The sequence below is a fragment of the Nannobrachium achirus genome (assembly GCF_963921795.1).
Source record: "Nannobrachium achirus genome assembly, chromosome: 11".
Taxonomy (NCBI): domain Eukaryota; kingdom Metazoa; phylum Chordata; class Actinopteri; order Myctophiformes; family Myctophidae; genus Nannobrachium; species Nannobrachium achirus.
The window spans coordinates 7,936,056-7,953,100 of record NC_137820.1 but is presented as its reverse complement, the minus strand read 5'-3'; the positions used below and the strand labels follow the sequence as shown (position 1 = coordinate 7,953,100).

Genomic DNA, 17,045 nt, shown 5'->3' with positions numbered 1-17,045 from the left:
TTTCAGTATAGAATATAGGAGTCAATGGCGGCCGGCACAAAACGAGGGAGCGCGACTTTTGCCGAGGAACACCGAGAGAGGGCTAGTGAGGCAGTGGTGCTCGTTTACACATATATGCTATGACGAGAGCACTGAAATACGCTAAAATACATGCAGACAGGCTGGCTCCGCCCGGCCAAATACCTTCCGACACAGATATCGCCCTTCCCAAACCAAAAGAGGGGGGCTACTTGGAGCGACTAAAAAGGAGGAGCACTCGATTCCACATGTTGGACGGCTGAGCGGCCGGCGCACTATATAGAATACATGGAGGCAGCCCGCGTGTCCTCATCAGGGGAAATGTATCCACTGTACCCTGCCCACGTGACTGCCAAAGCGACGTCCGACCCTAGTTATTGGTTTTGGGTTTCACCCAAAACAAAAACAGCCGATCTACAAGCCCACAACGCCTCGCACCGCGAGGCGTTTTGTGCTTGTAGATCTGCTGTTTTCACTACTGTTGTGCGACAGCCTTGTTTGATGAAGCAGGGCTTTACTTTGCGAAGAAACGTACAAATTTGAAACTTGGAGATACAAGGTTTCTTCCCGACAGTGATGATATTTACACCCCCGTATTATGTTGGTGTGACATGAAAAGTGTGCCCATGCAGGAAAAGAAGGTTGAGAAACACTGCACTACACTACGCCGTAAGCCACAAGACGTCTCTCAAAGTATGGCGCCACAGTTTCCCCTGATAACACATCTCATGCTCTGTATCTCTGCCTCCAGGCTGCGGGGTGAAGAAGATCAGTGCGGTGAACATGAAGGCCAGCCAGTACGTTCCCATCCACGCCAAGCAGATCAGAGGCCTGGCCTTCAACCGCCAGGCCGACAGCCTCATGCTGTCTGCAGCGCTGGACAACACCATCAAACTGACCAGGTAAACATATTCTATACGGCAGGGGTTTTCAAAGTGGGTGACGGGGGCACCCTGGGGTGAAGCGACGGCAGTCCAGGGGTGCCGCGAGATAATTTGATAATATTTGGAATGTATTTATTTTGGACACTTGAACAAATATTTAGTGTCATTTTAAACTTGAAGTACAAAGTTATTTTCGGTCAGTTCTAACCGAAATGGCTGTTATCTCAATGTTTTCCTCGCAACATAATTACTAACATATCGTCACTGTCGGGCAGAAACCTTGTATCTCCAAGTTTCAAATGTGTATGTCTTTTGCCCTGCTTCATCATACAAGTCTGTTGCACAAAACTAGTGAAAACAGCCGATCTACAAGCACACAACGCCTCGCATCGATCTGCTGTTTTCACTAGTTTAGTACATTTTTTAGATGATAAATACAAAACAAATGGTTTTGGACATACAAGGTTTCCACCCGACAACGACGATATGCTATAAATATAAGGTGCTGGGAGTGAAAATTATAATTTAGGGAGCCTCGGATTAAAACAATATTCTTGGGGTGCCCTGAGACAAAAAAGTTTGGGAACCCCTGCTATACGACAACACACAGACAACACACCAAACTCACCTGGTAAACAACACAACACGCAGACAACACCATCAAACTGACCAGGTAAGATACACTACACAACACACCACACCACACCACACGGGTGGAGTGTAGAACAGCGCATTGAGAATGGTAACCACCCTTTGCTTTCTTTGTCTCTGGTCACTACTTGATTGCTCACGAAAACAGCAGATCTACACGTCCACAAGTAGATTAGCTGTTTTCCGTCTTGCGTCCTGCGACAGAAACACAATTTAATCGTTGGTCGCAATTATTTAACTAGTTCACAGCCAAATCGCCTTCCATCGCCATTTTGAGGAAGCCCAGCCAGCCAGATCGCCAAACGTCGCCTTGGGGATCATTTTCTGTTTTTTTTGGTATTTTTTTGACATTTTTTGAGCTATAAATGACCATTCTAGGTTCATATAAGCTTAAGCTATAAAAATGCGCTGGAAATGACATCATCGATGACGTAACCCGGAAGTCGTTCGGCCATAACAAAGCATGGGCCTTTCCATAGCATTGAAAGCTGAGGTTTTTCTTATCAAACTTTACCATATTTAGACGGATTTTCATTCGGAAAAAAATGGCAGGCTGACAGAGTGGTCACTCAGGATCAAAAACGAGTGTATATGGCGTGTGCACGACGTGCACTCGCTCCAGGATGGCTCCCGTTCGGCGGACCGGGAGCCATAATGGCGGCTCCATAGGCGGCCATTATGGTCCACAATGCTGTCCAGGCTGAGTCCAGACTGCAAGACCTAATCGTTGGGCACACTCTAGTGGTATAGTATGTGTACTACAATCTGCAATTATATTATCCCTGCTGGGATAGGCTACTGATAACTTGGAAATTAATAATATTCCTGGCAGTATAGGCGCACAAGCATATTGTAAATGGCTGGGAGAGAGTTCTTAAGTGACAATTAATCGCCAAGTAAAATTGCATAATCGTGACACAGCCCTAATTGTGTGAGCTCTGCACATGGCTCTCTGCTGGACAAGATATATCATCACACTAGCAACGTCCACTGCTTCTACTGCTTTGTGCATACTTTATTTCATTGTTTTCATATCGGGCGGATATTTCACCGATATGATATGATCCGATTAGGCGTGGGGCGGTATCGACATTTTGTTACCGCGATTACCGTCTTCCCATTTACCGCCGGTATTGCGGTAATTACCGCACCCCCGTATCTATTAATTAAGGTTCGGCGATAAGCCAAAATATTGCAATCGTCTTCCCAAAAGTCGCCTCTCCACAGCCTGACTGCCCGAGTTATACTTCCCCGTACAGCACAGCAGGTTTGGCTTTGAAAGGAGCAGATCTACAAGCTCACAACACGTCGCATCCGCGACGCGTTCTGAGCTTTTAGATCTGCACTGTCGGGTTACCATAGTAACGGTAGCTACTTGGGCTTTTAAGACACAGACTGCTGTGTGTGAACAAACCAGAAGAGAGACGGAGACGGGTAATCAGATCGTGTACAGTGATTAACTCACGTCTGAAATCGCAGCGATTGAGTGCTGATATATACAGGTTTTAGTGACAAGATTTGACAGAAAAGGTTATAAAATCGGCGATGGGGCACAACGGGCGAGTCGGCGGCTCGGCGCGACGCGGTGGGAAAAGTAAAAGATCGTTTCATTTTCGCTTTTAGTCCATGCGGTCCGCGCTCCGCCTGTAATCCGTATGAATAAAAAACAAAATGCCACAAGGTAGGCCTACTACTGCCACAACACAAGGTATGTATTAACATACTTGTGTTGTGTGGATTACAGTCAGAGAAAGTTTACGCTTCTCCGTGCTCCCTACTACGAGGCTGCTGCTGTGTCTGTGTAGACTGTCTCCGAGTCGACTCAGTCGAGTGACGTATGTGGCTTCCAAACCATAGACGTTCCAAACCTGTGGTACGCGGCCCAGAGCAGAGCGGCATGGAGCGCATGCGGTCCTCGCCTCTCCCCCGTTTTAAAACTCGCTTGTTTTCAATAAAAAAATAGACTATTTTGACCGCGGTAAGGACCCTGACACCGCGGTAGGCCTCGGTATACCGCGGTACGGCGGTACGGCGGTTACCGCCCCCAACCCTAGATCCGATATGACCAAATAAGGCCATATCGTGCCCCGATATATCGGTGGCCGATATATGGGTCGGACACTAATTGCTTTGCAAGGGTATTTCTCGAAGGTTTATCTACTGTGACGATGTGATGTCATCCTTCTGTACCTATTACACTTGTCCTCATCTGTAACTTGTACTGCTGTGTTGGCTCTGGCGCCTTCATGTCCCCCTGTCTCCCCCACACAGGATCAATAAAGGTATCTTTATCTGTGTTGGCAGTAAGGGTGGCACTGGCTCAGGTTCCCAGTTCGATCCCGGGCTCCCCCAGAGTTAGTGTCGAAGTGTCCTTGAGCAAGATGCTGAACCCCTAATTGCTCCCCATGTGCAGTTTGGTATACCTTGCATGGTTTCCTCTGCCATCGGTGTATGAATGTGCATAAATGCACCATTTATTTTTTGTTTTTGTCTCCACCAGCCGAAGGCATAGGGGAGAGTATGTTTTCGTCTCTGTGCGTGCATGCGTGCGTCCTTGCGTCCTCGCAGTTTGTTACCATCTAATCTCAGTCGCCGTTGGCCTGGTCGCTGCCAAAATGAGCACACACACTCCCTGGATGCCAATTCAGAACCTCTGACCCACATTTTTCAAATGGGCCTGTTCTAGCCATGAGGCCGATGTTTGCAAAACACATACATTTCTGTACACTACTCTAACAGATTTTGTCCAAAAATCCTACAAATCGGTAGGCAGTATCTCGACAGTCATGTGATCGACATGGATCTGTCCGATTTTGCATATTCCATCCTGATTGGCTAAGATTGGCTTCCAAAGTTTGTAGGATTGAGCCGTTTTGAACAAAATGCCTCAAATCACAAACGCAAAGTGTAATTAACATGAAATCGGGCACACACGTTCCCACTAGGATGAGGAAGAAATGCCACTTACATTTTTTTAAATCAGCCTCATGGTGGCGCTATAACAGGCCGATTTGTGGTTTTACCTATAACTCCACTGATCAGTTTCAAACTTTGTAAGCGCACTCCCTAGAGGCCAAGGAAAAACCCTTTCCCTGCATTTTTCACATCAGCCTTTTATAGCACCACCAGGAGGCCGACTTATGTAAAACACAATTTTCCTATTATTCCTTGAGATTATTATTCCTAAGATTGTCGAAGAACACATGCCACCCTTTTTACATTGGCCTATTATAACACCACCAGGACGCCTGGCCTGGTGGAGACCTGTGCTCGGAAGAGCGATTCTTCTAGTTTATGTATTGATTATGAGGTGCATGTGTCTTGGCTGCAGTCTGATGTCCAACACGGTGGTGCAGACCTACAACACTGTATGATCTATGTATTGATTATGTGGTGCATGTGTCTGTGCTGCAGTCTGATGACCAACACGGTGGTGCAGACCTACAACATGTATGATCTATGTATTGATTATGTGGTGCATGTGTCTGTGCTGCAGTCTGATGACCAACACGGTGGTGCAGACCTACAACATGTATGATCTATGTATTGATTATGTGGTGCATGTGTCTGTGTGTCTTGGCTGCAGTCTGATGACCAACACGGTGGTGCAGACCTACAACACGGGGAAGCCGGTGTGGAGCTGCTGCTGGTCTCTGGACAACAACAACTATGTGTACGCTGGTCTGATGAACGGAGCTGTGCTGGTCTACGACACCAGAGACACCAGCACACATGTTCACCAGCTGGAGCCGCTGAGATCCAGGTATGTTCACCAGCTGGAGCCGCTGAGATCCAGGTTGGCTGGCCTCGCGTCTTATCGTTTAGAACACTGGTTTCTCAACCTTTTCTGGCCGCGACCTCCAAAATAATCATATTTTAACTGGGGACCCCCCCCCCCCCCCCCCCCACCCTGACGAGCACTAAGACTAAAGGCATTACATTTTGTATAACACAGTTATATTGTGAAAATAGTAGGGGTGTCTTCTAAAAATCGACGAATCGACGCGTCGTTTTAAGCCCCGGGAATCGACGCCAATTGTTTGAGTCGAAGCGAAAATATATATTTTTTTATATCACCAGTTAGCCTACTACTGCCAGTACTGCGGTGCACTGCTGGACTGGTGTGGTGTCATGTACTTCCAATGAGAAGTAGCAATTGGCGAACACGAACAGTTATTTATTGTCTCGCACCAGCGTCGGGTTGAAAGTGAGACGGAACGGCCAGAACGGTTCAGACCGCCGCTTCGTTAAAACATTCAGAGCCGGGACAGTGTTCCGTTAAGAGGAGGGAAGCACGCTGTCCCATACTAAATAACCTGCCACAGCACAAACGCGCGTCCACGAAGTAGTAAACAATCTTCTAAAGTCAAATTAACATACACAAGTGTAGGCTACAAGTTACATTTTCTAATTAAAGTGCTTCTGAATTGTTCCAATGTTGTAATCCATGATGAATGATTGTGTTTCGCTGTGTTTGCGTCCATGACATGTCCACACTGCTGGCTCTAACGTAGCCTCGGAAACCCAGACTTTTAGCTCTAACGGGAGCTGTGCCTCCCCCTTTTTATGATCCGTTTCTGAAATGAATCCGTTCTCGACACTGACTCATTACTCTGTCAGTGCTCTGTGTCCCGCGACTGCGGACTGGATCCCATCGTTCATTTAAAAGAGCCGTTCAAGAGAGCGGAATCGTTCGCGAATGTCTCATCTACTGCACGCTGCCGAGAGACGGGGCAGAGTTGAAACAGCGGAGATTTGTTTTAACGGTGTGTTATAACTCTATGGTTGTACACTGCTATGCAGATAACATTTGTGCTTGCGCACCGATATCACCGAAAACACGGTGTATTCAATTCATCTCTTAATGTATTATTCTATTAGGCCTATGTTGACGTGGTTTAAAGCAACACTTTTTTTTCTCTTTTTTTACACAAAGTAGACTATAAAACGATTCGTCGACGCGTCGGATTAACCCCCGCGACTCGAATCGACTTCATAAATCCTGTGTCGAAGACAGCCCTAGAAAATAGCAGATCTACATGCTCACAACACCTCGCGTTGTGAGCACAATTTCTGCCTCTAATATTAATTTGGCCAATGTGTAATTACTAACTTGTCATTTTAGAGGTATTAAAACATCCTTAAATTGTCACTCTAGAAATGTGCAGATTTATGTCGGTTTGAGTGTTGAGTGAGAAAACAATGGTGCACATTAAGTTAATCATCTGGGGACCCCTCCCACACACACACACACACACACACACACACACACAATAACCCTACCCCCCCCCCCCCCCCTGTTTTTTTTTGTTACAAGTGTATCTTTTCTTTTTTTTTAATGGCACCGGATGAGATGAGCATAACAAATGTTGATATTGATGATGATATTGCGTAATAGGAGAATAGAATACGTATTATTTTAACTAGAACAGTATAGATGGTGTAAAATGGGAAGAGTGCTCTTAAAGCACTTTTGCTTTCAGGTAAAACATTGAATGGAGCTTCGTATTGTGATTATGTTATCCCCTGTGGCCAGTAGAACAGCTACTGGTTGACTCTAATTGAACGGAGAGCGTAAAATCAAACCAAATGGATCTGTACGGGTCCATTTGGTTCCATTTTACACTCTCAAGAGGATGGGTTGAACCTGCAGTAATGATTATGTTTCGACCTGCAGTTATGACTCTAGCCTGGTTGGACCTGCAGTTATGACTCTAGTCTGGTTGGACATGCAGTAATAGATAGATAGATAGATAGATAGATAGATAGATAGATAGATAGATACCTTTATTATCCCAAGGGGGAAAATGTGTTGCCCAGAGACACAGGCAGCACAGCAGTATAAGGTTATTTACAAAGTTACAGAGAAGTATGAAAAAGATAAAAAGAAAAAACAAGAACAGAGTACAGTAAGTACAGTAAGAGCAAGGTACAACAGGAAAGGGAACATATACATAAAGTGTCTTAAAGCACGACTATCAAAATAATACTGTGCCCAAATCAAAGTGACCATAACAGTCAATGCTAGTTAGTGCAACAAGTATCTCTACATCATGTCAAACACAAGCAGAAATACAAAAATCAAACCTCGGTTCGAAGTGGAGCGGTGAATTTGAGCAGCTGTACCCTATGTATGTGAGTGAGTGAGTGAGTGTAAACTGTGCCTGTGAGTGAGTGGTGAGTGTGCCTGGCCTGCACAAAACAGCGCCCCTCCTTTAACTAGTGTGTTGTGTGTGGCCACTCAAGGTATTGCCAGGCTACGGACAGGGCCAGCCAGCCACCCAGCCAGCCACCCACATACCCACGGACATACCTGTCTATTGGGAGCGCTTTCACCGCTCCAAAAAAAAAAAAAAGAAAACTACTAACACAACCTAATAGTGCAGTGTCCAAAGGTCAGAGCGATAAAAACAACTAGCGGCAAGACGCACAAAAAACAATGACAATGACTCTAGTCTGGTTGGACCTGCAGTAATGACTCTAGTCTGGTTGGACCTGCAGTAATGACTCTAGTCTGGTTGGACCTGCAGTAATGACTCTAGTCTGGTTGGACCTGCAGTAATGACTCTAGTCTGGTTGGACCTGCAGTAATGACTCTAGTCTGGTTGGACCTGCAGTAATGCACAGCTCATGGTGTGGTGTTGTCCTCCTCCCAGATGCCCGGTGGCGTCCCTGTGCTACGTGCCCAGGGCGGCCTCCAGCTCCTTCCCGTGCGGGGGGCTGATCGTGGGCACCCTGGAGGGGGCCTACTTCTGGGAGCAGGTGGACGGGACCACCTACAAGCCCCACATGCTGCCCCTGGAGACCAGCGGCTGCACCGACATCCAGGTGGAGACGGAGAGCCGCCACTGTCTGGTCACCTACCGGCCAGGTGAGAGAGAACCACATTACACTGTCTGGTCACCTACCGGCCAGGTGAGAGAGAACCACATTACAACCACTGTCTGGTCACCTACCGGCCAGGTGAGAGAGAACCACATTACACTGTCTGGTCACCTACCGGCCAGGTGAGAGAGAACCACATTACACTGTCTGGTCACCTACCGGCCAGGTGAGAGAGAACCACATTACACTGTCTGGTCACCTACCGGCCAGGTGAGAGAGACCGACCAAAGAAATTGCAATATTATCGTGATAATAAAAATATCCCCCAACATCCATTATCCTGGGGCAGAACTTAAATAGAACCCACTTAAATAGAACCCAGTTAAATAGAACCCATAAATAGACATTTTTTGGCAAAGAGATTTGGTAGAAAGTGAAAAAAAGACAAGATCAAGTACGTTATTTCCCAGTCCGTTTGGCCAATTATATTATTATTATATAAGTGACTTTTGTGTGTCCGGATATGCAGGCTCCACAGAGAGATTCCAGACTAATATCTATGCTGTGATATTAGTGCTATATCCACAGTGCTCCACTTTTGCTTATTACTCTGAAGAGGCCACGAGACAGAGTATTGACTGAGTAGTGAGTCAGTGTCGCGAACAGATACAAAATCAACGGATCATCCACTTGGGTAGGCACAGCTCAGCTGAGCTCACGCAGTTCCAGCTAGTAGCAGTGTGAACATGGAAGCGTTGCGACTAGTCATCAACAGACAAACACAGACGGTGCATAAACGGCATGGATTACACTGACACAAACACACTGGAACAATTCAGAAGCACCTACGGTAATTAGAACATATAACTAGTACACTTGTGTATGTTAATCTGACATTAGTAGATTGTTTACTTCTTGGACATGCATTTGTGGCAGGTTATTTAATATGGGATTTTGACAGCTTGCTTCTTCTGGTTTGGACCTGAAGGGCGGAGAGGCAAATGCAAGTAGAGTGTCGGCAGCGACGGCAGCAATTCAAGACAGCCTGTTCTGAGAACCCGTGAAAAGTGATTACTGTAAATAGCAATAAAGAAACTGCTGGCTTATTGTGTCTAAAAAGACATATTTAGTCACTTGTACGCATGACCCCATGCGTACGCATGCCCCACATTTTTGCACGTTAAACACGATAAAAAACAATAGAACAAAGCAAATGAAAACATTTTCACACTCACTTTTTATTTTCTCTAATTACAATCTAAAATATGAACCCTAGTTCATATTTTAGATTGTCCTTTAATGCTCCTCTTCCAACTTCCGTCTCTCCCCTGCCCCCAGGACGCTCCAACCCCACCCTGCGCAGCGTGCTGATGGAGCTCCAGCGGACGCCCCAGCAGGACGCGGCCCAGGAGCCCTGCTGCTCCTGCAACCCCGTGCAGACCTTCAGCGGCGGATCCTCCTGCAAGCTGCTCACCAAGAACGCTGTGTTCAGCAGCCCTGCAGGGGACGGAGCCACGCTGGTGTGTGTGGGGGACGAGGCCTCCAACTCCACCATGGTGAGAACAACGCTGTGTGTGTGTGTGTGTGTGTGTGTGTGTGTGTGTGTGTGTGTGTGTGTCCTGAGCAGTGGTGTGAAGTAACTAAGTACATTTAGCCTTAAAGGAGTAGTTCACCCCCAAAATGACTTTTTTTCTATTGATTAGTCACGCCATGGAGACTTGAGTTTGCGTTTGTCGCATTTCTAAGACAAAGATTAGATTATAGTAAATGTACCTCCATTGATTCCAGATGGGGACCGAATGCATTTGGGTCCCCATCCGGAATGAATGGGTGTACATTTATTGTAATACATTTTTTAAATTAATTAAATGGTTGTCAAACTTGTCACTGGCGTATTAGACAGCCTCCAAAACTCGTCAAACTTGTCATATGGCAGTGGTTGAAATAAAATGGCGCTCATAAAATTGCTGTCTCAGGTGTTGACACTAAGGTCTCAGAGGCACTTGCCCGTCGGGCAAGTACAGGTTACGTTCCACTTGCCCAGCCAGAGTTTTCAGTGCTCAAAACCTGCGACGCAAAGGTGTTTATTGTTTATTCAATGGATCCCCATTAGCTGACACCTGGGCGACAGCTAGTCTTCCTGGAGTCCATATAAAAATACATACAAATATAAAAACATGAAAAAATAAAAAATAAAATAGATCATTGCAAAAACATTATACAAACATTATATACAACATAACATTGCAATTAAATACAACATAAGATCAATATCTCATTAGCTGCGACAAGTGTGTCTTTAAAGCTATCTTGAATGATCATTTATTTTGTGAGAGATTAATATGAGGTGGTAACAGATTCCAAAATGATAAAGATCTATAAATAACTCGGTGTTCTTGGAGCTGGAGGTTTTAAATGACCAAGGCTGGCATTTCTGGTGTCATAATTGTGTGTGATGGTTGATTTTAAGAACTGCTTGTAAAAATAGTCTGGTGTTTGATTTAAGATGATGTTTCTAAAGTGTGTGTGTGTGTGTGTGTGTGTGTGTGTGTGTGTGTGTGTGTGTGTGTGTGTGTGTGTGTGTGTGTGTGTGTGTGTGTGTGTGTGTGTGTGTTTATTCATACTCAAGTTTTCGTAAGGCATTTTGTCCCTAAACAGTGCGTGCGTGCGTGCACAGCACACCTACCTAGTGATAAGTGCAAGCTGGAAATGCTGTCTCTGTGTGCAGAGGCAGAATGTTTACGTAGTCTGGAAATGACTCTGCATGTTTTGTGCGAGAGGACGTATGAATGCTTGAATTGTTCTTGATTTGTCCTGTGGTTCTTGACGAAGGCCTAACTATACACACACACGTCATCCACAAACAGTGGCTGCTGGATAAAGAGCAGAACACACTTTAACCACTTTCAACCAGGCATCCATATGTTGGGCATGTAGTTGTGGGTGGAATCTTAATCAAAACAAATAATACAAATGCCATATCTTTCAAAAATAGCCGATTTTCAAAACGCGCCATGAACGTCTAGAAATTCTAGATCTTAACCCATTTAGGCCTGAATACATTATGACGCAATATTTTATGCTTTAACTATTGAAAAATAGCAGATATACAAGCTCACAGGCAGCGCGGCACCGAGTGCCGCGCTGCGAGCTTGTAGATCTGCTATTTTTGAAAAAGTCATGAAAATGTGTGCAAATATTTGAATATATGTATTTTTCAAAGCGAACGTTTGTAACTCACATTTTGCTTCTGGGTGGTCCCTGGAACTACATTTTCTGAGATGGGGGTCCGTGGCCAAATAAATATCATTTTGGGGGTCCTTCACATGAAAAGGTTTGAGCACCACTGACATAGTAGTCTCTCAAGAACAGACTAACTGAGCTCCAGTTAAGTGAAAAGGACCTTTTCTTTGACGATGGCCGGCCAGATTGTTGACATACAAACATCGGTTTTTCAAAAAATCTTAGAAGGATTCAAAAGACACTTATGTAATCGGGTCAAAAATCTAATTTTCACGATTTTTCAAAAATAGCAGATATACAAGCTCGCAGCGCGGCACTCGGTGCCGCGCTGTGAGCTTGTATATCTGCTATTTTTCAATAGTTAAAGCATAAAATATTGCGTCATAATGTGTTCAGGCCTAAATGGGTTAAAGGAGTAGAACTGTACTTTGCTGATTGGATTAATTTGGTATCTTGACCTGAAAATGTTTACTAAAGAGCTGGAGAGATGGACAGATCCCAGTTACTGAACAAACACTCTCTAGGCCAGCTGGAGAGATGGACAGATCCCAGTTACTGAACAAACACTCTCTAGGCCAGCTGGAGAGATGGACAGATCCCAGTTACTGAACAAACACTCTCTAGGCCAGCTGGAGAGATGGACAGATCCCAGTTACTGAACAAACACTCTCTAGGCCAGCTGGAGAGATGGACAGATCCCAGTTACTGAACAAACACTCTCTAGGCCAGGGTTCCCCAATTAGTTTTCCCCAAGGGCCGAATTATGTCTAGGGTACCAAGCCAAGGGCCACAACATTGAATCATGTCTAGGGTACCAAGCCGAGGGCCACAACATTGAATTATGTCTAGGGTACCAAGCCGAGGGCCACAACATTGAATTATGTCTAGGGTACCAAGCCGAGGGCCACAACATTGAATTATGTCTAGGGTACCAAGCCGAGGGCCACAACATTGAATTATGTCTAGGGTACCAAGCCGAGGGCCACAACATTGAATTATGTCTAGGGTACCAAGCCGAGGGCCACAACATTGAATTATGTCTAGGGTACCAAGCCGAGGGCCACAACATTGCAGGGGGCGACGGTGGCGTTCCCGCTACTCCAGCGACAGTTTTCGTCGTCGTCGGGTGAAAACCTTGTATGTCCAAAACCGTTCGTTTTGAATTTATCATTTTAAAAATGATTTGCGAAAGAACGTACACATTTGGAGATACGAGATTTCCACCCGACAATGACGATATACTGGTGTTGTTGCTGCTGTGTTATACCACCATTGTTACTGGGGTGGTGTGGGCCAGAGAGTAGCCCCCTGCGGGCCGCCTATTGGGGAACCCTGCTCTAGTCTATATATAGCAATGATTATGGGACTATAGAGCAATTTGGGAATAAAAGGAGGTCACGCACATCCACACACCCTTTAAAAGGCAGGTGCTGACCTCGAATGAAACATTGATCAAAAGCAAAAAGACATGTTCGCACGCTGTAGCTCCCTTCTATGACTTTAACTGTGGCAGCCACCTCGTAAAAGTGACGTTTTGAGCAAACTGCTTCTTCTGTCTTCTGACTCAAGTCTGAAGGAAAAACAGTGTGCTCGAAACATCACTTTTATGAGGTGGATGCCACAATAAAGTCATAGAAGGGTATATATAGAGCAATTTAAAGTACAAGAACACTTTGGTAGAGGTTTGGATTGTGTATTTACCTTGCCATGATGCAACTCCAAAAGTGGACAAGGAATGACAAATGTGTATTTAATGAAAAATGTCAATTGTCAACTTCCTGTTGATTTTACTATTTGAATATGCGCGTACGCGGATCCATTCCAGGTTTTCGGGAAGTTTACAATTTGTATTAATAAATAAAATAAACACTACAGGGTTTTATGATGATCTATATTGTCATAAACAGCTTTGTTTGTCTCGCCCTTTGACTACTTATTTTAACAAAGAAATAGCTTACAGACCTTTTTAAATAAAGAAGTCTAAACTGCAAACCATAGACGGCTTGTGTATTGGCTCTGTAAATTGAAGACGTCTGTATGTGTGGTGGCGGGGGGGGGGAGGTTTCATTGAAAGCTCGTGACAGTGAGGACATTGTGCCAGGCATTGATAGGAGTTCAATCTCAATTATGAGGTTGCAGCTGTGAAGAGTTTGTCCTTGCGGCAACAAGGAGCAAGGCTGTGCAATATCTCATAAATCAGAATCGCATTATTGAGAGGGATCTGTAGAGGCTGCAAATTCTATGGGAGAGAAATGTTCCCGAGTATTCTAGTGCTGGGGCAGAATGTTCAATGTTCAAGGTTGTACGTTATTGTTACATCTTTCGTACAGGTACATAAGAGTAAAATGTAGTTTTGTTTGGCTTCCTTCAGACAATGCAACGGTATACAGTATAATAACAGCTGAAAAAAAGGTAGTAGTAGTAGTAGTAGTAATAATGACGTAGAAAGATTTAGGGAAAAGAAAGGGAGTGCAAAAGGCAAAATAGCAAAGAGAATAAAAGAGCATCCTCAAATGTACATGAGTAACATGACTACATGTGCACACAGTTTGGTTTATTGTATACAACAAATACCATTGTTTCCAGTAGTTGCTACTGTACCTAACTTGTTTTGTGTAATCAACTTCACAGTATATTCTATGTGCAACAGGTTAGTATATTCAACTTCACAGTATCGTTTTATGTACAGTAGGTGCAGCTCAAGCATAATGGTACAAGGAGGGATGGATGGGGAGGGCTTTGCTTTAATAGCGACTTATCGAGAATTGTTTGTTTGTTTGAAAATCTAAAAAAGGTGCTGTACTGTGCTTTGGAAATGTTTTGGCAGTAGTGTAGCAGTGTGTTCTCAAACATTCTCATGTCCAGGACGCCCAGATTGATGGGTATTACACCACAGAACCCCATTTTAAAAGATTTTGACAGACCGACACGTTAAAATCAATGATATATTCAAAGATTTACGATTTCTCAAAAATAGATCTGTATAGCTGCAATTCTTTTGAGCGGTGCTAACCACTCCTATGTCTGGCTTTGTGTGTCCGTACGAGCATGTCATAGAAAGCACGCAGAGACCGACATCACCACAGCTGATGTCACAGACAGAACGGCCCATACAAGGAGATATGCATGTGTCATGTTTTCTTTATAGCCAAAGAAGTCTAAAATGACACCGATGCTTTTCCGGTTTCAATGGGTTATAAGAGAATATTTGTGGTTGGATTAGAATTGGTACAAAATTCAATCCTGTAGTGTAGGTGGAAAGAGTGAAACCAATAATCTGATCCTCATGTTCCTCGTTTGGTGGGGAACCCCTCGAACTCCCTCAAGGACCCCTGAGGGGTCCGTGGACCCTGTGTTTTAAGAGCCACTGAAGTAAAGTACGTATACATAGCTTCTAGTCAACAGGCTTAAACCGTTTCTATTGTCTGGACACACCCAGATGTTTTCTTCCGATGACCTCACAGTAGTTCTCTTACTCTGCATCTGTATCATAACTGTTGTTCTGCCTCTGCCGTAGGGTTGTCACAATTATTACATAATCGTCTAATCGTGATTTTTTTTTGACATAATCGTGATTATTTTTCATAATCGTCATAATCGTTTCCATGTTGCCATTTTTTCATATATTTAAAAAAAGTCAAAAATAGTGGAAATAGCCGATCTACAAGCTCACAACGCGCCGCAATGCAACGCGTTGTGAGCTTGTAGATCTGCTATTTCCACTATCAATGTTCTTTTTTAAGTATGGTTGTCAAATATGTTAGTAATTTCTTTGTATATTTAGGTTATGTGTCCTATCTACCATGTGCAACTTCAAAGCCTAAAAGCCAAACAGAAATGTAATTGTCAACGACAAAAACACAATTACATAGAATTTACATCGTTAATCGTTAATTATTTGAGTGACAAATAATCGTCATGTAAAATGTCATAATCGTGACAGCCCTACTCTGCCGCCTGCCTTTCCCCCTGCGTGATCATTAAAGAGCTCTGTTCTACTCTAGGTGTGATCATTAAAGAGCTCTGTTCTACTCTAGGTGTGGGACGCCGGGAGTGGCGCTCTCCTCCAGAAGCTCCCCGCTGACCTGCCGGTGTTGGACATCAGCCCCTTCACCGTCAACGGAGACCACTACCTCGCCTCCCTCACAGAGAAGATGCTCAAGGTCTATAAGTGGGAGTGAACGGATGGACGGGGCAAGTCGTCTTGGCGTTACCAGCACCACCGCATTAAAATGAATCAGAAATGCTGCAGATAAACTTGTTTGACCGCAGCAACTAGGGTTGCACATCAAAGCAATGAGTTGTGAACATGTGTCCACAGTCGTGAAAAGTGTGCCTATTCCCCTGAACGTTTACGTTTGCATTCATGAACATTTGTTTGACTTAAACCACATTATAACCCTGGCATCCTTATACATTTTTATTTTTAATGGCGAAAAGAGCAGATATACAAGCTCAGTGCGTTGCGGGGCGCGACAACGTTGGCTCGTGCATCGGCTATTTCCCGCCCGTTACAACGAAATATATAGGGCTGAAGTGGTTAATCGGGAGACACATCCACAAGGCTTGCAGCAGCCATCAAGAAGGCCAGCCATCGCAGCCACAGTAAAGAGGGCCGCTGTGACGGTGAGAAATGTACTCGAGTTTCAAGTCGGGTGAGATTTCACGGTGGTAGAATTTTTTTGTTGAGAAACACAAGCATACCTCCATGCAAACATTAAGAACACTTTGCCGTTCGCCTTTATCCTTCCAGAGGTGCCGGTCTACTGTATTCTTATCAACAGCCTCTGAATGGCTTTGACCATGGCCTCAGATGTGAATAACTGGCAAGCTCTGCGACTGAGGCGATTCAGCCTTGGACGAGCGGTGTATGTGCTGAAGGACATTTCCTCTTTGGTTGGAGCTTTGGGCACATTGAACGTCTCATTGCTGCTCATGGCAAGAGAGACACACCATTCACTTTCCCTTTAGCAACTTCTGTGTTTACTTTGAAATCATCTGGGGTGATGAGGACATAGTTAATCCACTAAGTGAATCCTCCCTCCTGCTTCTCAATCCACCTCTCATCATAGAACATATCGTCGTTGTCAGGCGGAAACCTCGTATCTCCAAGTTTCAAATGTGTACGTTCTTTCGCAAAGTAAAGCCCTGCTTCATCATACAAGGCCGTCGCGCAAAAGTAGTGAAAACAGCCGATCTACAAGCACACAACGCCTCGCGGTGCAAGGCGTTGTGTGCTTGTAGATCGGCTGTTTTCACTAGTTTAAAGCATTTTTAAAATGATAAATGCAAAAGGAACGGTTTTGGACATACAAGGTTTTCACCCATCAACGACGATATTCATGGCTGCAAATGGCATCGGGTGTCTTGGTATGACTGTTTCACAAGCATACTTCCAACTGCTCCCTGGGGACCTGCAGTCAC

At 44.7% G+C, this 17,045-nt stretch overlaps 1 protein-coding gene across 1 annotated transcript in view; it reads left to right on the top strand.

The window, feature by feature from the left end:
• rfwd3 (ring finger and WD repeat domain 3) overlaps positions 1-16,121 on the top strand; it is a 38,437-nt gene extending 22,316 nt beyond the window's left edge. The window contains exons 9-13 of the mRNA XM_080736288.1: positions 770-920; positions 5,140-5,316; positions 8,210-8,424; positions 9,717-9,934; positions 15,659-16,121. Of these exons, the coding sequence (XP_080592414.1) occupies positions 770-920; positions 5,140-5,316; positions 8,210-8,424; positions 9,717-9,934; positions 15,659-15,802 (905 nt within the window). The 3' untranslated portion in view covers positions 15,803-16,121. The remainder of the gene's footprint in view (positions 1-769; positions 921-5,139; positions 5,317-8,209; positions 8,425-9,716; positions 9,935-15,658) is intronic.
• Positions 16,122-17,045: the final 924 nt, after the last annotated feature.